Below are 27,879 nucleotides of genomic sequence, written 5' to 3'. Positions count from 1 at the left end.
AAGCACAAAGAAGTAGAAAGCCTAAACAGACCCATAAGCAGGGAGGAAATAGAAACAACTATCAAAATCCTCCCCCAAAATAAAAGTCCAGGGCCACATGGCTACACTAGTGAATTTTACAAAACATTCAAAGAAGATTTGGTTTCTAGCCTTCACAAAGTTTTCCAAAACATTGAAGAAGAAGCAATACTTCCAAACATATTTTATGAGGCCAACATAACCCTCATACCAAAACCTGGTAAGGACAATACAAAAAAAGAAAACTACAGACCAATATCTCTAATGAATACAGATGCTAAAATCCTAAACAAAATACTAGCAAATCAAATACAACAGCACATTAAAAAAAAATAATACATCACGATCAAGTGGGATTCATCCCAGAAGCACAAGGATGGTTCAACATATGTAAAACAATTAATGTAATACACCATATCAACAAAACAATGAACAAAAATCATATGATCCTATTAATAAGTGCAGAAAAGGCATTCAATAAAATACAACATCCTTTTATGTTTAAAATACTCAATAAAACAGGTATAGAAGGAAAATACCTCAACATAATAAAGGCCATATATAACAAACCATCAGCTAACATGGTAAAAAAGCTGAAAACTTTTCCTCTAAAATCAGGAACAAGACAAGGCTGCCAACTCTCTCTTCTATTCAACATAGTGCTGGAAGTTCTAGCCAGAGCAATCAGACAAGAGGATGAAATAAAAGGCATTCGTACCGGGAAAGAAAAGTAAAGGTTTCACTTTTTGCAAATGACATGATCCTGTATATAGAAAACCCCAAAGACTCCAAAGAAAGACAGTTAGAAACAATAAACCAATAAAGTAAGGTCACAGGATACAAAATTAATATACAGAAATTTATTGCTTTCATATACACCAACAGTGAAGCTTCAGAAAATGAACTAAAAAAAAAAAATTCCTTTTACAGTTGCAACAACAACAACAAAAAATACCTAGGAATAAACATAAAATTTAAAGGGAGAGGTTAGGGGGAGGGGAGGGGCACAAAGAAAACCAGATAGAAGGTGACAAAAGAAAATTTGACTTTGGGTGATGGGTATACAACCTAATCAAATGTCAAAATAACCTGAAGATGTTTTCTCTGAATCTATGTACCCTAATTAATCAATGTCACTCTGTTAAAATTGTCTAAATAAAAAAAAGAATTTAAAGGACCTATATACTGAAAACTACAAAGCATTGTTAAAGAAAATTGAAAAAGACACAATGAAATGGAAAAATATCCCATGTTCTTGGATAAGAAGAATAAATATAATTAATATGGCCATATTACCCAAAGCAATATACAAGTTTAATGCAATTCCCATAAAAATTCCAATGTCATTTTTTAAATAAATGGAACAATAAACCATCAGCTTTGTATGGAACCATAAAAAACTCCGAATAACCAAAGTAATCCCGAGGAAAAAAAATGAAGCTGGAAGCATTATAATACCTGACTTCAAATTATACTACAGAGCCACGATAATCCAAACAGCATGGTATTGGCAGAAAAACAAACATACAGGCCAATGGAAGATAATCAAAAGCCAAATAAAACAACATGTATATGGGCAAATCATCTTTGATAAAGGAGCCAAAATAACACAATGGAGAAAAGAAAAACTCCTTAATAAATGGTGCTGGGAAAACTGGAAAGCCACATGCAAAAGAATGAAACTTGACTATGGTTTGTCTCCTTGTACAAACATTAATTCAAAATGGATCAAAGGCCTAAATATAAGACCTGAAACAATAACATAGAAGAAAACATAGGTATTAAACTCATAGACCTTGGCCATATGTTTTATGAATTTGACCCCAAAGGCAAGGGAAGTAAAGGCAAAGATAAATGAATGGGTCTATATCAAACTAAGAAGTTTATGCACAGCAAAAAAAACACAAACAACTAACAACAAAACAGACAGCCTACTAAATAAGAGATGATATTTTCAAACAACAGCTCAAATAAGGGGTTAATATTCAAAAATATATAAGGAACTCAAAAACCTCAGCAACAAACAAGCAAACAATCCAATAAAAAAAAATAGGGAGAGGATATGAACAGACACTTTTCCCAAAAATAAATACAAATGGCCAATAGATATATGAAAAGATGCTCATCTTCACTAACTATTAAGAGAAATTAAAATAAAAACTACAATGAGATACCACCTCACACCTGTTAGATTAGCTATTATCAACAAGACAGGTAATAACAAGTATTGGAGAGGCTGTGGAGAAAAAGGAACCCTCATTCACTGTTGGTGGGAATGTAAAGTAGTACAACCATTATGGAAGAAGGTATGGTGGTTCCTCAAAAAATTAAGAATAGAACTACCTTATGACCCGTAATCTCTCTACTGGGTATATACCTCCAAAACTTGAAAAAAATTGTTACATAAAGAAAGACACATGCACTGCCATGTTCATTGCAGCATTATTCACAGTGACCAAGACACGGAACAACCAAAATGCCCTCCAGTAGAAGATTGGATAAAGAAGATATGGTACATATACACTATGGAATACTACTCAGCCATAAGAAACAATGACATAGGATTATTTATGACAACATGGATGACCTTGATAACATTATACTGAGTGAAATAAGTAAATCAGAAAGAGCTAAGAACTGTATGATTCCATACATAAGTGTAACATAAAATTGAGATTCTTGGACATAGATAGGAGTGCAGTGGTTACCAGGGGGAGGGAAGAGGGGGAAGAGGGAGGGAAATAGGGGAGGGGGAGGGACATAAAGAGGGACAAATATAAGGTGACAGAGGATGATCCGACTTTGGGTGATGGGTATACAACATAATTGGCTGTCCAAATGATGTGGAGATATTTGCCCAAAATCTATGTACTCTAGTTGACCAGTGTCACCCTGTTAAATTTAATCATCTAAATAAAAATTTTAAAAAGAAAAGAAAAAGATACTAAATCAGGAGAGCCGTTCTCAAGGTAATGGATGGAAACAGTGTGCTGATATAATTTCATACTTCAGGTATACTTTAACTGATTTTAACATTTTTATTTTCACTGTAGCAGAAAACCCCTCTGTTAGCAGATTGCCATACCCCTCCACTGTGGGGTATCTGGTTATGTGCCAGCATTCGTCATCTGTTGAGTCTGGTGCGGTGGCCTAGCTAGTCCATGGATCAGGATGGCATCTTAGTTCAACAGTACTAGTCTTTCCACAATAAACATTTCTCGCTTTTCCATCCGTGATTCATTTACTGCTTTCTAGTTTGCATGGTGTTTATGTTGCATGAGTTCACATCTTGGGTTGCATTGTATGAACTTGAGAATCCAAACACCAGATGGCTCCAAAAGGTGTCAGTATCCCTGTCCCTCCAAATGAGGACATATGGCATGCACCCTCTCTCCCCAGAGGCATCATGAAACATTCTTTCAATATTTTTCCAGAGGTCCAAGAAAATAAAAGCGAGCTAAGAGTGTTGTGATTGGCACGCATTGCTTGCGGCTACATTCTGTCATGTTTTGAAAAATGAATAAGTAATAACAAGAGGAAGCCTGCCCCCCTTTTGTTAATTATCTGCTGTCCCAGGGGAGATTTTGCTATAACCATGGACACAGTAACTGTGCTACACCGCCTTTCTTTCCGTGGTCCCATGCCAATGTATCTTTGGACAGTGGCTGCCAGGTCCACTTAGGTTTCTCCTGTCCTCCAGTAGCAGTTTCTCCAAGTGGCCTCAGGAGCCTCTAGGATGTGCAAAATGAAGGGGATGGACTGAAGCAAGCTCTGTTTTGAAGCTGTTTTCCCAAGCATGTTGAGAACCCCAGAGAAACGTCAGAGAGCTGAAAAGCACGAGCAATGGGTCAGAGCACGTGATGCGGGCTCACAATGTTGTGCCCTCACCTCTGGCTTTCCTGGCCTTGCATGAACCAATTACTGCACACCGAGGGAACAGGTGATGTGGTCCCCACCTGCACTGAAGGCATTTTTTGGTAATGGGGGCCTCGGAACTGTATTAAAATCCTAGCTGTTTGTGACTCTGCTTTTCGCTCCTCCACCTGTAAAGCCGGAGAACCGCACAGCAACACCTGCTGACTTCAGAATGGGCGTGGGCAGGCTCAAACCCACCCATCGCAAGGGCTGAGATGCGAGTGTCTCCACCATGAGTGTTGTCCACCTAGAAAATCTCCAAAATCCTCAGGAACCTCGAGAACTACATAGCTACAGGGTGAAGGCATTTCCTGCTGAGGAGAGCGAAGCTGGGTAGAGACGCTTAGCTGTTTTTCAGTGGCTGGGGGTGTGCTTCCTTCCCTCCTCCCTCGGGGTGCTCTGGCCCCTGATGGCCCATCGGATTCACAGTCAGACCCCACTTGGAGGCGTCAGATCCGGGATGGCCCAGTCCTCTGCCCTCCGCAGTCACCCCTTATGAAGGTGACCGAGCTATATAGCTTTATGACAATCGCCTGGGAAAAGCGTGCTGCTCACTAACCCTGTTTGCTGCGGGGTCTTCCTGGCATTGTCCTCACTGCTGCCATCCTCTGGCGATTCCACAAGCTGACTGACACGTTTGGAGCTCCCGCAGGTTCAGGCTGTGCCAGGCTTCGGGGCGCTGCAGGGAGATGAGACCTCCCCTCCTGGAGAACCAGCCTGGAGACAGAATTGCTGTGAAATTCAGTAAGCACTGGGTAGAGGAATGGTTACAAAGCTGTTCTTGTTTTTTCACATAATACTTTTAAAGACTTTCAAAACACAGAGAACAGCAACAGAAAGGCACTAAGCACATTAGTCCAGGGCAGTGGCATCCTGCCAGTTGGGCCCATTTCCTAGGCTTTCTCCTGCCCTTGCTGAGCATGGTGTGGAGGAGGACCAGCTGGGCTGAGAATCAACACTGAGTTCAATAAGATAGCTTTCTCCAAGCCATAGTGAGCACAGACATTAAATAGTAAGTTTGCCCTGGCCAGTTGGCTCAGTGGTACACGGTCGGCCCAGCGTGTGAATGTCCTGAGTTCAGTCCCCGGTCAGGGCACACAGGAGAACGAACCATCTACTTCTCTTCCCTTCCCGCTCCCCCTTCTCTCTCTCTTCTCCTTCTACGGCCTGGCTCCATTGGTTCAAGAGCAACAGCCTGGGGGCTAAGGATGGCTCCATGGAGCCTCCACCTCAGGCACTAAAAATAGCCTTGTTGTGAGCATGGCCCCCTGATGGGCAGAGCATTGACCCCTTAGAGGGGTCACCAGGTGGATTGCAGTTGGAACGCATGCAGAGTCTCTATCTCCCCTCCTCTCAATTGGAAATGAAGGGGGAAAAAAAGTAAAAGTAAGCTCAAGTTTGTAAAAAAAAATGAAAATTTCTCTACGGTAGTTTGGGCTCAAACCTTACGTCAAGCCAAATGGGAAGGGGCCCTTCCACACGGAGTTGCCACAGACCAGGAGGAAAACAAGCTCTGTGCTGCGGCAGCAGCTACCCTGACTGTGGTGGTCAAGGTCACACAGATCCGGAAGAGGTCTAGCAGAAGTTTCAGGAACAAGCAAGCCAGTGGCTGGCATTTCATCAGCTATCCAGGTTTTCAGTATTCTCCAAATACCAGACTATCTGTGTGGGCACAAGAACCAGGTCTCACTCGCCACACTCGTCGCTGCTTGCTGAATGATTACACAGGCACGTCCTCGGTTGCCAGGTATGCAAGAAGGTGGATGCTTTATTTAAGGTTTTCTTCCTTTCCAAGTGTTTTCACTTACCAGCTTAAAGCAATAAGCAGTTAAGTTGTGTTTTTTTATATTAGGGTGTACAGTCCTAACACCTGTTTTTAGGCTCAGCAACTACCCTATCAACATGTACTTTCCGTAATAAGGATTTTATTATGACTTTATAGTTCTGCCCTCAAGGAATCAAGAAAGAGCATTGGCAGTTTAATTTTGGTGGTCCACTCTGGGACTCGTTGTTGGATATAAATATGGGTGACTCGAGCTGAGCGTTTAACCCTATTGTGTGAGATCCTGTGTCACGAGGTCCGTTTTCCTGCTTAGCCCCGGGGCTGCTGCAGCTCAGACTTGCCCACGTTTCAACCCACAGCTCTAGGTTCAGGACAGAACTAGGCACTTGGTGTCCTGGGAGCCGCACCAGCTCACTCCCTGGGGACCCTGCTCCTTTTCTGTCTGGCTGCAGAGGGGTTCACCCTTCTTGGAACCCATACCAGCCCTTTGCTTTGAGTGCTGTAATGTTACTCACCCCAGGGAAACGCAAGATGGCGTGGCAGGCAGAGGAAAGCCCCTCTCCTCGCCGGCACTGTCCTGTCCCTCCAGCTGCGCTGTGGGGGTGCCTAGTGGGAACACCAGGGTCAGCCCGGCTCACCCCTCCGCCCCTCTGGGATGGCTGCCTTTTCCCAAAGCAGTCGGTCCAAGAGTTCATCAGATGAAACCTTTTAAGCCAAATAAGAAATTGCTCATGGCCCTGGCCGGTTGGCTCAGGGGTAGAGCATCGGCCTGGCGTGTGGAAGTCCCGGGTTCGAATCCCGGCCAGGGCACACAGGAGAAGCGCCCATCTGCTTCTCCACTCCTCCCCCTCTCCTTCCTCTCTGTCTCTATCTTCCCCTCCCGCAGCCGAGGCTCTATTGGAGCAAAAGATGACCCGGGCGCTGGGGATGGCTCCTTGGCCTCTGCCCCAGGCTCTAGAATGGCTCTTGTTCCAACAGAGCGACGCCCCAGATGGGCAGAGCATCGCCCCCTGGTGGGCATGCTGGGTGGATCCCGGTCGGGCGCATGCAGGAGTCTGACTGCCTCCCCGTTTCCAGCTTCAGAAAAATACAAAAAAAAAAAAAAAGAAAGAAATTGCTCATGGATTCTGATCTCAAAGTTGCAAAACCATCATTTTTCTCCGATTTACAAAAAGCAGAATCTAGAAGTACTTCAGCATTTAGTCTTCCTCTTGATCAATATTCTTAAATCTACAAACAATCTCCTCAGAAGCCTATGAGAGAAGCTCCTAATTCTTCTGTGACGGGAGGGATCCCTCTGTACATGAGTGAGTCCACTTCCCATGTACCCAGTTGCCCACACATTTTAAATTTCCGATGGTAGAACCTCTTTTACCCTCTGATTGAAGAGCTTATTCTCCATGCCTGTGCCGGGCCTTGCAGATGGTCTGGCAGTTTTGTGTGGGGACACAGCACGAAGCCCTGCGTGTAGCCAGGGCTCAGGCTTCCTGGATCTTGGCCTCTGCCCAGCTGTGGGCCTGAAGAATCAACACAGGCATCCTTGGGCCTCTTGATGCATTTCCCCATGAGGTCGGGCACTTCGGTTTCCTGTGGGTACAACACATCTCGCCCGAGAACCCCTCCGAGGTTCCCGTTGGATCTGAAAAGCCCTCTAGTGGAGAAGACAGGCTTCAAAGTGATGATCTTATTTCTGGTTTTATTCACCAGATCGAATTAACAACAGTTTGGCCAGTGTTTATTGTTTCCAGCAAGCCAGCACCATGCAGGGGGCTGGGAAGTAGAGCGGGAAAAGCATTTTAAGAAGCAAGTGACAAGACTGGTTTCTAAAATGCCCTTGAAACACGTTGTTAATGTCTGGCCTCTTAATCTGTTTATAGCAAATCACTCTATGGCTCTAATCATGTAACTAGGGGAACTTCCCTTTGATTTTCCATAATGAAGATTTAAAAAACACTATTTTAAAAAATTTTGTTCATTATCAACCTCACTTTCATGTTATTCCTTTGAATCCCTAAAATTGGATTTTATCTCCAGGGAAAAGCCTAGGGCCTAGGCTATTGTGGTCTCCTACCAGAGAGGAAGGGGCATTGCTTGTGAAGTAGTTTATTTCGATGATTAGGTATGCATTGTGTCCATGCCGAGTTCGGCACTGCAGTATCTCAGGAATGTTAACACAAGTTAGGAAGCTCTCTAAAGGTAGTGGCATGACTAAACCCTCCCTCCACCCCCATCATGGAGGAGGGGCAGTGTTAGTTGGGATCTTTGTGAAGCAGAGACCCCAAAAGCTCAGCGTCCATCCTGCTTTTAACACTGCTGTGTGGCTTTGGGAAAATAAGCAAACTTTTGTCACCTCCATTTTATTTCTGTGAAATGAGGGGCCATCAGAGGCCCAAGAGGTGGCAGAAAGCTCAATTATGGTTGGAGCCCTTTCTATCCCTTGAACACGCCAGCCCTGAGTCCTCTAGCAAACCTTGTGGGTAGGCACCCTGAACCCAAGTCTTAAAAACGTGTGACCTGCTTCTTTAGAGTTTTCAGTGTGACCATATGATCCATTCAGAAAACTGTCACAGCCACACTTCCTGTTGAGAAAAGCTCAAGAGGAACTAATCAAAAAGAGGAAGGGCAGACACATATGTTTCATGTCCCGACCACGTCACTCACTTCGGAAGGCAGGGTAGGGCCGGGCACCCGAGTGGGTGGAGATGCGCAAGCCAGTGGCAGCGGGTCGCGGCTTCAGTGCAGGTGGGCTGCGTTTACATCTCACCGTGTTTCTCTGCTCAAATAGTTGTGGTCTTAACACTGGCTCCGCCCCTGAAAGTTTACACCTTCCTTTTCAAAAAGGAAAAGAGAGTCATTCACATATTTATACCATGAGGCAAGGTCCATGGAATAAGAAGTAAATTCTTAACAATGCGATTCAATATATCTGAAATTAAGTTTATTTTTAAAAAATGCTTTCTCTTTGCAGGTCAACTGCTAGGGAGTACGCTCTGAAAATTATCAAGAAAAGCAAGTGTCGAGGCAAAGTACGTATAAGGTTCATGTTGATGAATATACAGTACTCATGGGGTAGACAGAAACAGACATCTGTTCCCCCAAAAAACATAAATTCACCCCAATTGTTGCATGTTGGTGGAATAGGAAGTAATATACTAATTAGATTATAACTTTATAACATAAAGTGGCCTGGAATAAAAGTTAGTTAGAATGATTGGATGCTACTTTTGTTCTTATCTTTATTTGCCTGCTTGTTTACTTTCTTCCATAACTTTTGTGATCTTAAGTTTCATCCCCTCCTTCTACATGTACTTATAGCTACTGCGATAGGTTCCGAAATTACAGGCATTGTCTAGGGACCTTCAACACCTTTTGGCAATTCTAGACTACCTGAATACCAGAATCTAAGATATACTCTTTGTGTTTTACCAAAATACATGCCCCTTGAACGTCACACAGTATAGTTTTACTTGTTTGGGTTAGTTAGCTCCACCTCTCTTTGGCTGCTGATGAAGATTCCATCTTCCTGGACAGGAGCACATGATCCAGAACGAGGTGTCTATCTTAAGGAGGGTAAAGCATCCCAACATCGTCCTTCTGATTGAAGAAATGGATGTGCCAACTGAGCTGTACCTCGTCATGGAATTGGTGAAGGTGTGTACTGTGGGAAAGAGAGAACCCTCCACAAGGCACCGCACTTTTCTATATACTACAACTCTTTAGTCCCCCATCAGTGTCTAGCCTCTCATTCCTATACATGTGCATCTCATGGTTGAGAGTGTTCATATTAGACCGATACCACAAGAGTTCAAGTCCCAGCCCCTTGATCAAAATAGCTCCCTGTGCTACGTGTACAAACTAGTCGTACCTGCCTCCGAGTGATGCTGCAGGGGTAGAAGCAACGGCACCCACCGGTCTGCGGGACACAGGACGTATTAGGTGCCGGTATGATTGTTGTTGTTACCGTTGCAGTAGAAATTGTTCACTCTGCCATGAACTGCATCCACAGGTGTCACTCATTCCTATAAAACACAAGCTTTACGCTTTTAGTCACCAACGTAACGGAAAAACACCACGGTCCCAACAATAAGGCATGTATGTGGTCCTCATCTTTCAGCGCGTGTTGCCATCTCACCTGTCGCATGAAATTACACTTTTATTCCATTAAACCATAGAATATAGAAACGATGTAATGCTGATGGTGATGGCATGTAAGTGAAAATGACTTGCCTGTTTCCTCTCCTTGGATATTTGAAATTTTTAATAATTAGAAGTGTTAGAACATTGAATGTTTAGTTTTTATGAAGTTACATTTTTCTCAGGTTATATTTTTCTCAAGCTTTCTGTGCACAGAGGCGCCCCTGTGACGAGGCCCTTGGCATTTGCCATGATTTGGAAAGACAAAGTGAGGACAGGGCCACCCCAGGAAGGGAGCTCTAGTGAGGACCAGTCTGGAGCACAGAGGGATTTGGCTTGCTTTGGTGACCAGGGATCGTGGAGGTCTGGGTAGGGTGGGAGACGAGACAAGATGTTAGAAGGAAAGGTGGGGGCAGGACATGGAGGGCCACAGGAAAGGAATGCTGAGTCCTTGGAGAGAGAAAGACAATCCATGCCAACACGCCACATGGGGAAGTGACAGTCAGTGACGGGGTGCCCGCGGAGGCAGTGCAGGACATCGGACACAGCACAGCAATCCAGGGGTGAGGCCCCCAGGACGTGCCCTCAGAAGTAGGGGCGGTGTGGTGCCGAGGATGGGTACCAGGCCGACCTCACAGGAAGGGGCGATGGGCTTTGTTGAGCATGGAGAGGAAATGGGATTACAGGGCGCCTGGAGCCTGGTAACTAGGGAGAGGGTGGCGTGCTGCCGCACCACACACAGCCCTCGCTTGGCCTCCTGCACGGGTGCCGTGCACACTGCCTGCAGAGGGTGTCCCGCTGCCGGCCTCCTACAGGGGGCGCCGTGCACACTGCCTGCAGAGGGTGTCCCGCTGCCGGCCTCCTACAGGGGGCGCCGTGCACACTGCCTGCAGAGGGCGTCCCGCTGCCGGCACCACACACAGCCCTCGCTCGGCCTCCTGCACCCCCTGCACACTGACTGCGGAGGGTGTCCAGCTGCTGGAGCGGCACGGAAACAACCTGCAAACCCCGGAGCGGCCTTCCTGCCAGAGGAACGGGAAGTCCAGAGAGCCGGTGTTCACTCTGAAAAATGTGTGCATATCAACAGTTTGGGAATAGCTGAGGCCAATTAGAGGTTGTACAAGGGCAGCAGAGGGCCAGGCCGTACAGAGAGATCTGAAAACTGCCAGCCTGTAAGCACTATGTTCATGCTCTTGCTGTTTAAATAGAAAAAGTAGGTTGCAGCCATCCTCAGTACCAGATGGACACAGCTGGTGGCTGTGCTAGGCTGTGTGGTGTGTGCCATGAAAGTGATGCCAACACTCTTGGTTGATCAGACCCAAGCTTCCTGACCCAGCTCAAATCAATGGAACTAAAATTGGAGCCAAAAATCATTCTGTTTCACCAAATAACAATAAATTAGCAGGGAACGAGGGAAACAAAAGGTTCAGGTGAATAACGGTCTTAGAAAACTTCCTTTGAAACTTTTCCACCTTTTTCCCTCTCTTTCTCTCACTTATGTGATGACAGTTTCTGGCTCTTTTCTCTGTTGCTTACAAAGAAGCACACTATTGGAAAAGAAAGCACTACACCCACTCTAGGGGATGAAATGTGTGTGTATGTGTGTGTGTGTGCTTGAATTTCACAAGGCAGAAGGGTGTGGTTCATGGTATGACCTGTTTCCCGTCTGGGGAGTGTAAGGCCAGGGGTCGCAGCAGTCGCGGCCACGCACATGCAGGTTCCCGTGAGATTCGGGCAGATGGTAAAGATACAGTGGAGCCAAAAAATGGTGGGCCATTCCTTTATTCAAGTCTCGTACCAGTGGACAAGCAAACATACAGGAAAAACACTTCCCTCTTCATTCAGAGCTCCCAAAGCTCTGACACATTCTCTGGTTACACAACCAGGAGAATCTTCTCCAGTTTCTCCCAGAGTCAAAGGCCCGCCACTCTCAACGGAGCTCACAAAGCCCCTCAGCTCTGGCTCCCCATCTGCACACCTTCCCTCCCTCTGCAAATATGGCTTCTTTCTGCCTCCTCTCCTTCTACTCCTTCTTTTCAAAACTTTCAGGCGAAAACCTCTCTCCCAGCAAACATTAGTAAAGCAATGGCCCTTCCCAAGCAGGAAGGTTATTTGCAATTTCACAGACCACATACACCTGGTGCTGCCCAGCCCCCAATGCAAACTATAAACGAGCAAACAAAAATCATATTTTACAAACTTATTTGAACAACAGGGAGTTTAGGATTCTGAATTTAAATTTCTGCTGGGGGTTATTATGAAGCAGGGGCCACATGCCGCCGGGACACCCAGGTGTCACCAGGCCTCTGCCCTCCAGACCCAGCTCCGCCCCTCCTGTGGCCCCGGCCTGTGGACGCAGCTGCGAGTCCAAGTCCAAGGGCAGTCCAAGCTCTGGAGCAAGTGGCTTCTGCAGTAGAGAGACATCACTGTGAGGTGTCTGGGCCTTTGAGAGGAATGCAGCAGGGCCGTCCCTGGGGACCGGAAGGCCCCGCCTTCGTTCCTCCTTCCCCCGGGGCATGGTGGTCCTCCTCCGGCTGCTCCTCTGGGCCCCTGGTTAACACGCCGCTTGGCCTGCTGCTCTGTTCACAGGGAGGAGACCTCTTCGATGCCATCACTTCCACGAACAAATACACGGAGCGAGACGCCAGTGGGATGCTGTACAACCTGGCCAGTGCCATCAAGTATCTGCACAGCCTCAACATCGTCCACCGCGACATCAAGCCCGAGAACCTGCTGGTAAGAGAACGACCGTGTCGGGGCAGCCAGAGTTCCAGGCGCTCCCGAGGGAATACCAGCATCTTTCCTTTCTCCTTTTCTTTCTTTAACACAAAGAAAGGCTAGTGTTCAGCTGGCCTTCAGTAACTAGCAGGAAACTAGGATTTTATGTTAATCTATAAGGATTCATGTGCCATGAAGAACTCTCCTATTAGCAAATGCGAACCAGCAAGGTGGGGCAGAGCTGAGGGAGCGCAGGGCTTAGGCCGACATCGCAGCCAGGCCAGGATAGTCACGGAGCGTTCACACGCGTGTTCTTTGTCTACAGCCCCTTCGTGTTAGAAATTTTTACTTAAAAAATAAAAAAAGAAGCCCTTTTTGAGTTTCTCTTAGTCTCCCAAATGTACGTCCCAATACATGGTCTAAAAGCTAGGAGAATAAATCACACTGAGTTTTTAAAGACCAGCCCTTCCGCATAAAAGTCATCACGATGAAGACTGATTTTACAAATCAGGGCCGTCTGACTTCCTTTCCCCTTACAATGATTGGTTTGCTTTTTGTGAAACCCCCATCTCTGCAGGCACATGGAGAGTGCCCCACACAAGCAAGCAATCACTCTTTCGGAGTCTGCTGTTAAGGGGAGGAATTGGAAAGGATTGAGGAGGCAGACTGGGCGTCGGAGAGCTGTCCCTGTCGAATAGGGGAGGAACACATTTTGCCAGCTATTCAGGCTGGAATTTTAATGAATCAGGTCAATTTCTACCTCCCACCCCCACCCCAAGATAGTATTTCTTCCTTTCCTTCATTATCCAACCCTCAGAGTCATGGGTTATGTGACACTGTTCGTTTGTCCATCTCTTCTCTTTGGGAACTGAGGGTTCTCTTTCTAAAACACTGGTTCTCCAAGGGTGGTCTAAAGACACCCCCCCCCACTACATCAGAATTACTCCCAGATGCCTGTTAAAAATGCAAATTTCTAAGCCTCCTTGCAGCCCTAGCAAACCAGAACCTGGTGACTGGTGACAGGGTGCAGGCATGACTGCAGCAGATGGCCCACATGTCGCCTAGCAACAGTTTAAAAGCAGATGAGCGCCCAACACTGGATACACAGCGAAGGCTGATAAGGTCTGCTGCGCAAAGAACCTCTGTGTGTGCACCTCGAGCTAAGGGGCTTTGTGCTTATTTCATTGAATTCTCACAAGAACCGTAGGGGGTAAGTTCTATTACTGTCCCATTTCATAGGAAAGGAAGCTGAGGGCCTAGGAGTTTAAAGACCTACCCAAGGCCGTTACCAGCTCATAGGCAGAAGAGCCAAGGTCTCAGCCTAGCTCTGCCCCACTCCAGAGCCCCAGCTTTAACTGCTGGACTACATAAAGCTAGAAATAGACAGAGTGGTTTATAGCAGGGTGTATGCCAAGGTACTGTGCCAGGGAAGAGGGGCATACACCTTCACAGAGGTGACATCCAAGTAGGAAAAATAGGCATTCAAGAAATAAATACACAAGCAATTAGTTAATTGCAATTATGTGAGTTATTCTGTAGCTACTGGCTAATGAAGACAGCTGAGGTCAAATGATGGCATTCTGACTTAATTGCAGCCCCAATTCCACATGGCTGCCGTAGCCTAAACATTCCCTCCGTGTAGCGGTCTCCGTAAACTGCAGCACCGCTCTTCCTCTGCATTCATCATTCCTGAATTACGTGGGATGGGCTCAGGGAAACAGACTTACAACCAGGCCTTTGTTTGAAAACTTGTCTAAGCACCAAGAAAAGTCAGTGATTGAAATAAGTTTCGATTTCCTTCCTCCCTTTTGCAGGTCAGTTTTGCTCACCTGAGCGTTATCTATTTCTGTAAATGCCATGAGTGATTGCAGTGTTCTTTTACTAAAATTACAATTTAGAGGGTACGTGTGAAGTATGATGCTCATATGAACATATTTTAAATTACTCAAAAAGAAAAAGATTCTCTTCTTTTCTCTTTTCTAATTTAAGAATGTGAAATATATATGTGTACATGTATACACACACACACACACCATTGTAGTCATTTATATAATCTAGGTTTAAAATATATGTGTATGAGAATATATATATATATGAGAAACTAAAGTCATTCTGCTTCTCCAGTATGGTAATTGCTAACCACAGGAGAGTGTTAAGGGTTGGTGGGCTTGCAATAACAAATCTACTATGTGATAAAATGGGTAGAGGTACAGAATAAGTTTTGAAAAATTAGGATGACATCACTCATTGCTCTCGAGACCTGTTAATTTCACATTCTGCTGACCTTTATTTAGAAAGGAGAGAACTCTCGTGGGACACACACATTCATGTACTCAGGATTAACAGTCAGATGGATAAAAGATCAAAACTAAGTGCCTTACTCTTCCTCGGGCTAGTTGTATGACCTTAAACAAGTTTCTTCAATCCTTTGAGCCTTCTTCAAGGGGATTTTATGAAGATAAAGAGATAACACGTAACCATCAGCCCCCCCCTTTATATATATATATATATATATATATATATATTTTTTTTTTTTTTTTTTTTTTTTTTCCTGAAGTTGGAAATGGGGAGGCAGTCAGACAGACTCCCGCATGTGCCCGACCAGGATCCACCCGGCATGCCCACCAGGGGGCGATGCTCTGCCCATCTGGGGCGTCGCTCTGTTGTGACCAGAGCCATTTTAGTGCCTGAGGCAGAGGCCACAGAGCCATCCTTAGTGCCTGGGCCAACTTTGCTCCAATGGAGCCTTGGCTGAGGGAGGGGAAGAGAGAGACAGAGAGGAAGGAGAGGGGGAGGGGTGAAAAAGCAGATGGGCGCTTCTCCTGTGTGCCCTGGCCGGGAATCAAACCCAGGACTCCTGCACACCAGGCTGATGCTCTACCACTGAGCCAACTGGCCAGGGCAGTTCCCCTCCTTTTTATCCTCTTTTTATTTGTCATAAAAATAAATTATCCCTAAAAATAAAAACTATAACAATAAAATTGTATATTGTAAGATTTAGTTTTTTAATCTTTTTTAACATTGTTTTTAAAATTTTACTATTCACCAGGCGTGGATTTGCTATATTGTGGCAAAATATAGAGCTAAAGAGTATTTTTGAAAAATGCTACAACAAATTCAATGTAAAGATTTTAAACCCGTTTTTTATTACAGGAAAAATTACCAAATCAATAACAAGTATTTACTGCACACTTTGCATTGCTGTTTTATTAAGAGACCTCAGAGAAACTTCTAAATATTTAGACTAGCTAAGTGCTTGTTATAACTAGCAAAGTATTGTTTATAAATCTTAATTCAGCTATAGCTTTCATTTTTTTGTTGTATTTACAGAATTTAAGAATTTTTTATTTTTAATTCCTGTAGAACGATATAAAAATGTTGTAGCTTGGTCTTAAGAATCCATTGTAATCATATGAATGATTTGTTCAAGTCTTAAGTATTTGGCCAGGTCAAAGCATTTTAGTGAGAATCTATGATTCAATTTGCAGTGATGCTTCCAGCCACATTTTAGGTGAAAATTGGGAACTGATGTGATAGTAATATCTTTTACAATTTTATTATCGTATCAGTACTAGGTTTTTTGTTTGTTTGTGGTGTTGTTGTTTTTCTGCCAGTTAATTATGCCAAAGATTTTATGTGGTTCGTTTTACTTTGTGAGGCCTGGTGCTTGATAATCGTATGGATGAGTGACAGGTGGATGAGAGAGTGAATGAAATTAGGAAAGAGAGTGAATCAATGATACTTTTTCACAGAATAGAGGACATAACATGTCCAAGTTATTTCTTGACTCACCTTACTCGCTTTGGCCTCGCATTGGCCTCAGTCTAAACCTCACAGAGTGGGCAGAGAAAGAATGGTATTTCCCCAGCCACACTTATGTATAGGACCATGGGGTGTGTGTGTCTGTGTGAGCACATGTGCTCAGATGCAATGGTGGTTTATGACTAAAAGGAACCTTTTGCTTTTTTCAAAACAAAAAACAATAAAAAACAAAGGTCTTACCAAGATCAACTGCCTTCAGTTTACACGAGTCACCACTAGATGGCGAGCTTGTAGTCTTGGTAGCAAGAGTCATCAGAGCAACCTGTATTCTTTTGCCAGGGAGTTGGAGGGCGAAGGGGTCTTTTAAAAATGTTAATGCTGATATCACTTTCTTAGGAAAACTAAAGTCTTCACTGGCAAAAATACAACTTACATCACTAGTTTTTATGAGATTCCAGAAATAAACACAGTAATTTTCTTGAACTCTTAAGTTTATGTTCAGAAACCATCTCTCTCTTGGTCAGAAATTTTTATTTAAAATTCCATGCCTGCTCCTCACTGCCTGTCAAAAATAGCCTGCAGGACTTGTGATCCTTATTTTTACTGGATGGACTGTATCCCGTTTTCCCTGAGTAGTGACCATAGGGTTTGCTATAGCTCTTTGTACTTTCCAGTTCAAGCCAACACTGAACTCACAAAAAAGCAAATTTCCTTCTGCATGAATCCCCAAATCAACCCACTTTGTGATAAGGTAGCCAACTACACTTGTAGACAAGGCAGGTGCCACAAAGTGTGTCTAGAGGCCATACACAAAAACACTGAGTAAATTTGTAGTGAGTACACTATACTATGAACTTGAGCCAGCAGAGTTGATTAATGAGTTGGGAATCACCCAAAGGATCTTCAGGAGCCTGTCACTAACCCTGCTGTAAGTGCATTACCAGTGAGCTGAAGTGAAGGTGTATTATATCGAATGACAGAATTGAGGTCCAAAAATGTTATAGCTCTATAAAGGTCCAAAATTAGTAAGATGGAATTCAACAAGAAATAACCACATATCCATGCGGACTAAGTAGCATAGGTGTAGTTATTTTCATGATCATGGCGGAAAAGCAGTAGGAAGCAAACTTGGCCTGACCAGGTCAAAGGCTAGTCATTGAACATAATAAGTTCAGTGTGAGTCTCAGTGTGACACGACCACTAAAGTGCCCTTAAACTCCTTTCACTAAAAGAGTGTTGTCTTCAGGATTCCCTTGTCTGCTCACACCACATTACCCTGATGGTGATGACCTGAACACACCACATCAATGGCCTGAAAGTAACCCCAGAAAAGATATGGAGAATGTAGAGTATGATGTCACTCATCAAATACATGAAAGGCTGGGCCCTGACTAGGTAGCTCAGTTGGTTAGAGCATCATCCTTAAATGCCAGGGTTGCAGGTTCCTTCCCCAGCCAGGGAACATATAAGAAGTAACCAATGAATGCATAAATAAGTGAAACAACAAATTGATGTTTCTCTCTCTCTCTTTTTCCCTTCCTCTCTAAAATCAGTAAGTTAAAAAAAAATACACGAATAACTGCCAAATGGAAGGTGGGAACATTTTTTGTGCTATATTAGAGAGCACTGACCTCAAACCAAAGAGAAGACATTCATGGGCAAGAGATTTGACGTTGACGTAAGAAAAAACTTCTAACAAGTACACCTGTTTGAATACTGAGTGGCCTTTATTACAGGTAGCTTATAGTCATTGAAAATGTCAAAGCAGAAACTGAATGATTGTTTTTCATAGATGTTTGGGGGAAAAAACACTTCTGCTATCTAAATGTGGTTAAAAGTTGAGGGAATAAAGAATAAAAACAATATTTTCCCCAAATTCTTAATAATTATTTGTCAAGTACTGTACTCAACATACTGAGGGCCCTTTTCCAAGGCCCTGTGATTCCATCAGGGAGAGGACAGGAAGCACAATGTAGTGCTTCCTGTAGCAGCAAAGTAAAGGCATGATAGGGAGACAGGAGGACATGCATACCAGTGAGGATCATGGGACTCAGATGTACCGGTGCTTAAGTTCTGTCTCTGACACTTGTTAGCTGTCTAAGATTAGACAAGTTATCTCTGAGTCTTAATAGTTTCATCTGCAAAATATCAGTAAGATTACTTAGTAGGGCTCCTATGAAGATCAAATGGGATAATGAGCGAAGCTCTCCACAGGATGGCTGGCATATCCCAGATATTCAATAAATAGCAGTGGCAGTAGTTATTGGGATTGTTGTAGGGTGCATCCACACAATGGAGTGTCCAGCAGCCACAAAAAATCATGCTGTAGACATTTGCTTGTTCACTTAGGAAAACTTCAGGATATATTATCCACTGGAGAAAGAAAAAAAGCAGAAATCGAGAGAGAAAGAAAGCTCTGGAAGTCCACGCTTCAAAATGTTAACAATGGTGGTTTCCAGGTGTCAAGAATATGAGCGAGTTTAGTTTCTTTTCTCTGTAATTCTCTGGCATTTGCAATTTCCCACAATGCTGTATTGGATATTACTTGTATGACAAAAATGTGATAAAAATGTTTTAAAAATGGCAGTGACATTGACTTTCCACCCTTTAACAAAGGCCTGGGATTATACAATTGCTAACAGAATCCGGAATGTGCATGGTTTATGTACCTCCCGGCAGCTGCAGAGAACTCCTTTTTAGATAGTTGCATGACTGTTTTAAGGGAGGATGAGAATCAGGTTTCCTGCAATTTCCATTCACTTCTCAGTCTTCCCAGATAGCTCTAGTGAAATAATCTGAAACACTTAAAACTTTTTTCCCTCTAATATTGTTACACCTCTTCTGCCTTTCTTCTTTCTGACTTCTATAAAACTTTTATTATTTCATTTAGCTTTTGGTTTCATAAAGATTTTACATGTTTAATTTTTTTAATTAATTTTTTTCCAGGAGGTTTAATTCTAAGGTATGTGAGCCATAAAGTACATTTTGCAGAATAATTCCCTGGATAGATAGTGTTACATTTTACTTCTTAAAGATTAAAGATTTAATTCATTTTTCTTAGAAAGAATCATAAATGTCATATACTATGGCAGGAGAAAAATCAATGTCTTTTTAAAGGACTACCATATTTGTTAAGAAGTAAATTGAGTTTTTTCATGGCTTTGTTGATTTTATGCCACTTTTGTTCAGTTTTATTTGGTGAAATAATTTTTAGTACCTATTGATCTCCTCTGTGAAAAATAGTTTACTGGCTACTAATGATTCATTAGCCAGCGTTTCAACAGGGTTATCCTTGAATTCACAGAAACATTGAGAATTATGTTAGTTTCAACACATCTGTTATATTAGTCATCTTTTAGTTTTCTATTATGGGAATTACAGAAACCATCTGACGGTTCGGGTTATCTGTGAGCTTTCATATTATTTTATGACCACTGGCGGCATTTGATGACTTATATCAACTCTTATTTTTTCAAATAACTTTTCTAAATGGTGTCAGTTTCTAATCCATGGGAAATTAGACATATGCCCAAAATGGCTACTGTTCAGCAAGTTACAACTACTGCAAAACCCCAAATAAATGAAAAAAGAAACAAAAGTAAAACTCTACTTTAAAAAAGAAAAATCCCCTGTGAAATACCAGTGTGCCAAAAATCATCATACCTGATCTTTCACTGTATCTAATCTTGGTAGATAGAACATGCCTTCAGCTTTTAATTGGAACCTTTTTCATAATTGTTGCCATTTAACACATTTAGTCTGTCAATTCACGGGATGTCTTTATAGCCATATAATAAACCCTGGAGAACAACTTCTCTGACTGTAGCCATCTGCAATGATCATAGAGTAGCTTACAAAATACTGACAGTCTTTATGGTAATAGGGCGCATATGGCAGCCCACAATTATGTGTAGCTGCATTCAATTAGTGTTGTACAATTACACAGTTTTATTGCTTAGTTAAAACAGTGAAAGCACTACATACTGGGTAATTTGCACTAATTCTCATCTCTTTAATAGCCCCTCGGTGTTTAAACTGTGAGAGAACATCGATAGTATTTAAAGGGCCTGGGATGAACATTAAATTATTATCTGGTGTGAACACTCTTTGATTGACAATTAATGTACTCCCACCTCACGTGTGTGTTGTGTTTTATGAAATCTTTAACATACAAAGCAAAAAAGTTCTTCTTAGGCCAGAAGCCCACTTGCAGGAGCGGCCATCTGGCCCATTCTGGCAGCCTATTGCTGTCCTTTCCGGAAGATGGTCGGGATGAGGGGTTGCAGGAGAACAGAGTCGGTATCGAGTCCAGAGAGAGGGAGATTGCCAAGGGCTCAGCATTTCAAATGTGAATTTGTGAGAAGCTTTTTTGAACCCTAACTTTTAATTAAACACTTAGTTCCAAGTAAATGTATAGCTTCATTTGGGGAAAATACTTTCTAGAGATGACTGTGTGTGTGTGTGTGTGTCTGAAACAGATATATTTTGCAACCTGTGGCTTTAACAGAGTTTTAATTACATTTTTAAATGGCCTCAGTCACGCCCCTGTGTAATTGGCTTGGGAAGAGCTCAGGGTGAGACGGGCACGGATGGGGAGTCCTGGTTGCAAGCTGGGCTCCTAACGCTGCTTAGGAGAGGCGCTGTCCCATTGGAGGAGAGGGAACCTGGATGTAGTCTTCTGTACCCTTCTCTCAAAGGGTCGACAGAGGAAAGTACAAAGCAACCTTGTTTCCTGGCCTGCCTCACAGTCAGTAAGTTCAACAGAATTCCAAAGGAGAGGCTTGGACGTTTATTCACCTGCAACACATTGTTACTGAAGCATTTCTAATGTACTGGTGTCCACAAATGTTTTCAATTACATGGGCTAGGCCTTTATCTCTACACTCTTCATAACCTCTCTATGTTCATGAAAGATCTAGTATATAGAGTCCGAAGCACAAAACAGAGACATTGTAGAAGTGATTAAAGAGAGGGGAAGAAAAAGAACATCAAAATAATAGATTCTAGGTATTTTATTTAAGTTATATTGGTTTTTTGCAGAAGTATTACTTTTAGCTAATCCTCATTTTTCTTTGTTTTGATTAGTTTTTCAATGCTTTTTTTCTTATTGAAACTTCAAGTTTTATTGTTTATATGGCTACATGTGAGATAGAATGCCTATGAAAATGTAGCTGTTCAAAAATAAAACCTTGCTTCATGGAAGAGAATTACATAGTCATATTCAGAACTAATATGTGACTTCTTACTGGATCTGCCAACATCTGCTCTTGTCCAACTTTTGAGTAAAGTTAGGTGATTATAGATAGTATGTTTAGAAAAACCCACAAGATTTCTGAGTAAACGGAGTTGTGAAAACTGAAATCTGCACAATCTCTCAAAACATTCAAACGTTCACCATGAATATTTGGATCTAACAGAACCTACATATGATTCACAGAATGGTGCATTTTAGAAAGGTTATCAGTAACAAAATGGAGTTAAGGAAGTCAACAATTTGTCTCTTTCTGGGAAATAAACCTAGTGATCTATTCGATGTTTCCACCTTAGATAGATATATCTTTTCACAAAAAACATTTTTTGTTATCTGGATGACCAGAATGTCTCACAGGCAAAAACTAATATTTAGGGATTTCTTTTGCCTGAGAACAGAATATTTGGGCTGGGGTCGATGGCGCACCTTGCGGCTCTGATACCCTTCAAGTTCGTAACTCAAGCTTGTCTCTGCTGCCCAGGGCTGCACTGCTGCTTTGTCAAGTAGGGAGGACAGCGTCCATCGCTGGTCAAAGCCAAATCTGAACGAGACGTAAGGTCACACCCTAACAACCCGAGTGCAGGCGAAGCAGTATCCAGCTGTGTGAGGGCAGCCTGCACTTGACCCCGGTCAGCAATCAGGGACAGGACTGGGCTGCAAGTGGGAGAGTGTGGGGAAAGTGAAAGGATGTATTTTTACCCAGAAAAGACACAGTCTCTCCAGAGAGGAGGGTCTGACTGAGTCTGCCAAAACAGTTAGAACCAAATGATCATTATCTCTGATACTGCAGCTTCACTGGCCAAACATCTGCACTTCACGCTGCAGTGAAGTGAGTTCATCTGCATCTCCCTGAGGAAGGCCGACATGGTGCGTGCATGGTAGTGGTGCTCCTGGTGTGTGGAGGTGTGCCTTGCTGTGTGAGAGGTTCATCCTGGGGTAGCAAGGACATATGGTTCACAGGATGGTGCTAGACAGACACGGAGGCCTCAACTCACTGAAAGAATTATTTTGATGTCTATCAAATACTCCATTTCCTTGAGGCATCTCCTGTCTCTCCTAGGAATACTAGCCTTTGACTGTTGTTTTCTTTGTCTTACTGATTCCAAATGGAGGGCACTGAATCTGCATTCTGAAGGCCCTTTGATCTTTTCTTTGAAATAATAGAAATTATTTGGGATACTTTGTAGAGCCAACCCATTTGTTTTGATCCTGCCTTGGAACTAAAGCAATGTAAATGCTTGCTAATGGTCACAGGCATCTTTTCCTTAACTTGTTGGGTGAAAGACTGGAGGCTTTTACTGCCTTTAATAAGGAAATTTGGACAGAATGCTAACTTTGCACTTGATCAATCTTCCCAAACTGCCACAGGTGAAATGAAATGTTAATAACTCTTTCAATTACTTCTTTTAAAAAATAACGTATTTTAATATACATGTAGATATTTTCTGTTCAATTACTGAAGAATTGCATTTTAAGGCTTCTTATATTAAAATAAAAAGGAAATAATTTTCAGAAATTGGAGATACTACACTAGAGACTTTCTAGATTCCATTATATTATGCAAATCAGTTTTAATTGTAGAAACATCAGACACATAGAAGCAAAAGAAAAAGAACTCCCATCATCTGTTACCCAGAGACAGATACACTATGGTCTCTCATTTTTCTTCCTGCATTATTTTTTTTTCTTTAATGGATGCTTAGTACAAACCAACCTGAAATCTGAAATCTGCTGTCCTCCCTTCCAAGAATAATTCATTCCAATAAGTGCAAATGGACATCACCATATTGCTGGGTGTGGAGAATGCCAGTATATGAATGCACTGCAATTTATTTAGTAGATTCTCATTAGCTGGCTGTTCATCATGTTTCTAAGTCTTCTGTAATCTAAGATACAGAAATCTTAGATAGAATTGCCTGATGTTTTGATGGTGAATGCACTACCTTTAAACCACAACGCCCCTCGTTTCCTTAGGCAAGAGCTTCCGCGCTCTTGTTGGAAGGGACCAACCACTTCTTATTTCCACTTTAGGTGTATGAACACCAAGATGGCAGCAAGTCGCTGAAGCTGGGTGACTTTGGATTGGCCACCATTGTGGATGGCCCCCTGTATACTGTCTGTGGCACCCCAACCTATGTGGCTCCAGAAATCATCGCGGAGACCGGGTAAGTGCTGCCCATGTGTTTACTGAAATGCCACGCTGCTGGAGAGCCAGTTTGCTGCAAGAACGGAACACGGCACTTCTGTGCCCATCCAGACACAATGAGCTCTCAGATCTCTTTCGCTTTTTTTTTTTTTTACACTTGAAAGTGGGTGCTATGTTCTCTGTTTTCCCAATCAAGTTGCCAATTACTGCAATCTTGTGTAAGATTTCCATTTGGCCTTTGTTAAAGGTGGAACAGCAGTTATTAACCCCAGAGCAAAAAAACATTCAGACTGAGCAGAGAAACAAATAGTGATGGTAATTAACTCGCTTTTGGAGATAAAAAGAAGCAGGCACTGCTGTGTGCAGTGATTACTATCTCCTGTGGTTGTTTCACTCAGATGGCCTTATTCTTCATACTGCTCCCGTTCTGGCCCTCTTGGCACCAGTAATTATCTTTGAGGAACAAATACCTTTAGGCATCACGAGGCCGCTGGGAATTTGCTGGTTTCTGTGAGCAGCGGAATAAGAAGAACAAAAATCTCTAGGATGAAGAGGGAAGGCGGGTTGGGCTAAGATTTACTGAGGACCTACTCTATGCCAGGCCCTTGCTCCGTTCCTTAATTCCGACTTCTCCAGTAAATGATATGGTTTCCAATTGGCAGATGAATACATTCGGACTCTGATCATTGAATATCATGTAAGCTCGTGACTAGATGAGAATGAGTCAGCATGTGAACTCAGGTCTGGGTGAGCGAAAGGCTCCTTCCATAGAGAGCCCTGTTTCTCATTGAGCCTGGTGGGCAGGGCTCTGGAGTGTTCTCTGTTAAACGGAAGGGTTTGGGGAGAGAGAGGCTGCGAGGGAATGCAGCCCTGCTTTTTCTTCCTTATCAGCAGCACAAAACCGCAGCTAATAGTCTAGGCCAGGGTGTCCTTACAGTGACCAGCTGGAGATAGGCTTTCTGCTTCTGCCATAGACAGAAAGGCAGAAATACAGAACAGACTGATAAGGGGATTGCAATACGGAAGTCCATGAAGTGAGACAGGAGGCAGGGAGGACTTTTCTGTTCACCAAATTTGAGTAAGTTGGAAAACCGCTTCTATACCCTGCTTACCTGCTCACAGGGAGCTACTTTGGGCATAGCTCTGTTTTCCACTGTTGGTACTTGAGGCCTGCTGGGAGTAAAGGGTGTGGGAGAGAAAGAGGACTTCCTTGGGCTCTTGACCTTGGCTGGAGCCCATCTCTGCCACTGACCATGGTCTTGAGCAAAATTATTTACCCTTCTGAACCTCGAATTCCTCTTCTATAAAATAAGCAATCATATTTACTTTGTAAAACAGAGTTGTTGAGAAAACAATAAGATAATGTATAAACAGTGCTTAATAAATCGGAAAAATATCCTATATGCAATTATTATTTCTAAGATTAGGGAGTTAGTCTCAAGGGTCCATCCTCATCTTAAAATTGATATGACTATAATAAACCTTGTTACTGAAAGCCTTTACTTGCTGATATGTGGGCAGGAGCCTAGTCAGACATCACTTTGGTTTCTATTCATGTGCCTATTACAGTCTCTTTTCTACTACTCTCCTTGAATTGCATTTGGCAGCAAGTTTGAGTGGAGTGTTTGTTGGTGGGTTTTTGTTGTTGTTGTTGTTTTTGTCCAGTTCAGTCTGTGGTTTAGAACAGGAGCGCCACCTGTTTTGCCATGCCCCACGATTTGTCCTGGCCTGACTTTGCTAGCTGTGACATCCCTTACTTTTTCAGCTATGGACTCAAGGTGGACATCTGGGCAGCTGGCGTGATCACGTACATCCTGCTGTGCGGCTTCCCTCCATTCCGCGGGTATGCAGCCTTTTCTCAGCACCATCGAAGCATTTCTGTAGTCCCTGAACGATCTGGTCGGCCTTCTTCCACCCAGGAGCCTGTAGCAGAAAAAGACAATAATAAGAACTTTGCTTATAATGCCTATTAATTTTTTTTCACGTTGTGCATGCTAATTTACATGCCTTCCATATGTCTTCTTCATATAATTTTAAAACCTCATCCCTTCTTCGCTTATCAAAACTGTTTCATATTGACATTTTGAATTGCTTACACACTCGTTTTATATATTTATGGGGAAAGCAAGGGATCCAATGTGTAAGAATGATGTGACGCACCCTGAGGTGACATTTTAGTCCTGTTTTTCACTTACTTTTTGTGTTCGTCTAAGCAGAAGTGGTGGTGACCAGGAGGTGCTTTTCGACCAGATTTTGATGGGGCAGGTGGACTTTCCCTCTCCATACTGGGATAATGTTTCTGATTCTGCAAAGGTAAGTGTCTAGTGCCTTCCTCTTTCATATACCCTGTGTGTCTTTTTTTTTTTTTTTTTTTTTTTTGTATTTTTCTGAAGCTGGAAACGGGGAGAGACAGTCAGACAGACTCCCGCATGCGCCCGACCGGGATCCACCTGGCACGCCCACCAGGGGGCGATGCTCTGCCCACCAGGGGGCGATGCTCTGCCCCTCTGGGGCATCACTCTGTTGCGACCAGAGCCACTCTAGCGCCTGGGGCAGAGGCCAAGGAGCCATCCCCAGCGCCTGGGCCATCTTTGCTCCAATGGAGCCTCGCTGCAGGAGGGGAAGAGAGAGACAGAGAGGAAGGAGAGGGGAGGGGTGGAGAGGCAGATGGGCGCCTCTCCTGTGTGCCCTGGCCGGGAATCGAACCCCGGGACTTCTGCACGCCAGGCCGATGCTCTACCACTCAGCCAACCGGCCAGGGCCAGCCTGTCTTAATGGAATTGTCTTACTGATTCTGACTCACTGTGGATGAAGAGACTAAATGATATTGTAACTGTGATTTCTGTACACATTTTAGTTATAATTGCTAGGTTTTTCTAAGATACATGGTAATCAAGTCATCTGTCATAACCAGGGGTCCCCAAACTTTTTACACAGGAGGCGAGTTTACTGTCCCTCAGACCGTTGGAGAGCCGGACTATAAAAAAAAACTATGAACAAATCCCTATGCACACTACACATATCTTATTTTAAAGTAAAAAAACAAAATGGGAACAAATACAATATTTAAAATAAAGAACAAGTAAATTTAAATCAACAAACTGACCAGTATTTCAATGGGAACTATGGGCCTGCTTTTGGCTAATGAGATGGTCAATGTGCTCCTCTCACTGACCACCAATGAAAGAGGTGCCCCTTCCGGAAGTGCGGCGGGGCCGGATAAAGGGCCTCAGGGGGCCGCAGTTTGGGGACCCCTGGTCATAACCATCTCAACGTCTCACGTGCCTCTGCTTCCCTGGTTTCATCTCCCTGTGGCATTCCCTTTTCATTGCTACAGCTTCTTGCTACACTCTAGCCACACCAGGGTTCAACCCTTCTTAGATTTCTGCATAGCTTTTTGTTTCAGCTCTCAGGTCTTGACTTAATCTCCACCGAGAAGCTTTGCCAGACCACCCTGTTTTCAGTTATAGCTCTAAAACCCTATCTGGTTCATCTTATTTTCCTTGTCTGCTTATTTTTCTCCATAGCACTTACAGCCTTATGTCCATCTTACCAGATGGTATACCAGATGAGTATACCATCTAACCCCCTTTCTATATCTGTCTGCCTTTCTAGATAGTTCTAGATAGGTGGATATACTTTATTTATGTAATTTATTTTTTCACTCTTCCCACTGGAAGGCAAATTCCATCAGGACAAGGATTTTTGTGTATTTTGTTCAATACTGTATTATTAGTGCCTATACAGTGACCAGTACGTAAACTAATATTTAGTACATATTGAATGAATACATATATAAATGAATGAAACAGTTCATCAAATTGAAATTATTAAGAAGGGCGTCACAGGAAAGCTATGATTTAACCTGAAAGACAACCACGGTTTAGAGGGAAGGGAAGAACACGGCATATGGTTTTGTTCCATTAAAACCAAAAGATTAGCCTCTAAGAACACTAAATATCTTACTCTGAGATAAAAAGAATATATTTTAGTTAATTCTTTAAACTTGTTTCTAAGCATTGACTTAAATTTTTGAAAAATTGATGTTGAAAAATATCTTTTTTATTGATTTTAATTTATTGTGTTTACATAGATTCTAATGTTGCCCCGAATGCATCCCCCCTCCCCCGTATTCCCCTCAACATCTCCCTT

General features: G+C 43.1%; 1 protein-coding gene across 5 annotated transcripts in view; it reads left to right on the top strand.

The window, feature by feature from the left end:
* Window positions 1-27,879, top strand: part of DCLK1 (doublecortin like kinase 1) — a 400,808-nt gene that overhangs the window by 332,582 nt on the left and 40,347 nt on the right. For all 5 annotated transcript variants that reach the window (XM_066234329.1, XM_066234330.1, XM_066234328.1 and 2 more), the window contains 6 exons: window positions 8,685-8,742; window positions 9,248-9,367; window positions 12,440-12,586; window positions 23,613-23,746; window positions 25,493-25,570; window positions 25,944-26,040. In XM_066234329.1, the coding sequence (XP_066090426.1) occupies window positions 8,685-8,742; window positions 9,248-9,367; window positions 12,440-12,586; window positions 23,613-23,746; window positions 25,493-25,570; window positions 25,944-26,040 (634 nt within the window). The remainder of the gene's footprint in view (window positions 1-8,684; window positions 8,743-9,247; window positions 9,368-12,439; window positions 12,587-23,612; window positions 23,747-25,492; window positions 25,571-25,943; window positions 26,041-27,879) is intronic.

Source organism: Saccopteryx bilineata, chromosome 6 (assembly GCF_036850765.1).
Source record: "Saccopteryx bilineata isolate mSacBil1 chromosome 6, mSacBil1_pri_phased_curated, whole genome shotgun sequence".
Lineage (NCBI taxonomy): Eukaryota > Metazoa > Chordata > Mammalia > Chiroptera > Emballonuridae > Saccopteryx > Saccopteryx bilineata.
This window is presented reverse-complemented; position numbering and strand designations above follow the sequence as displayed.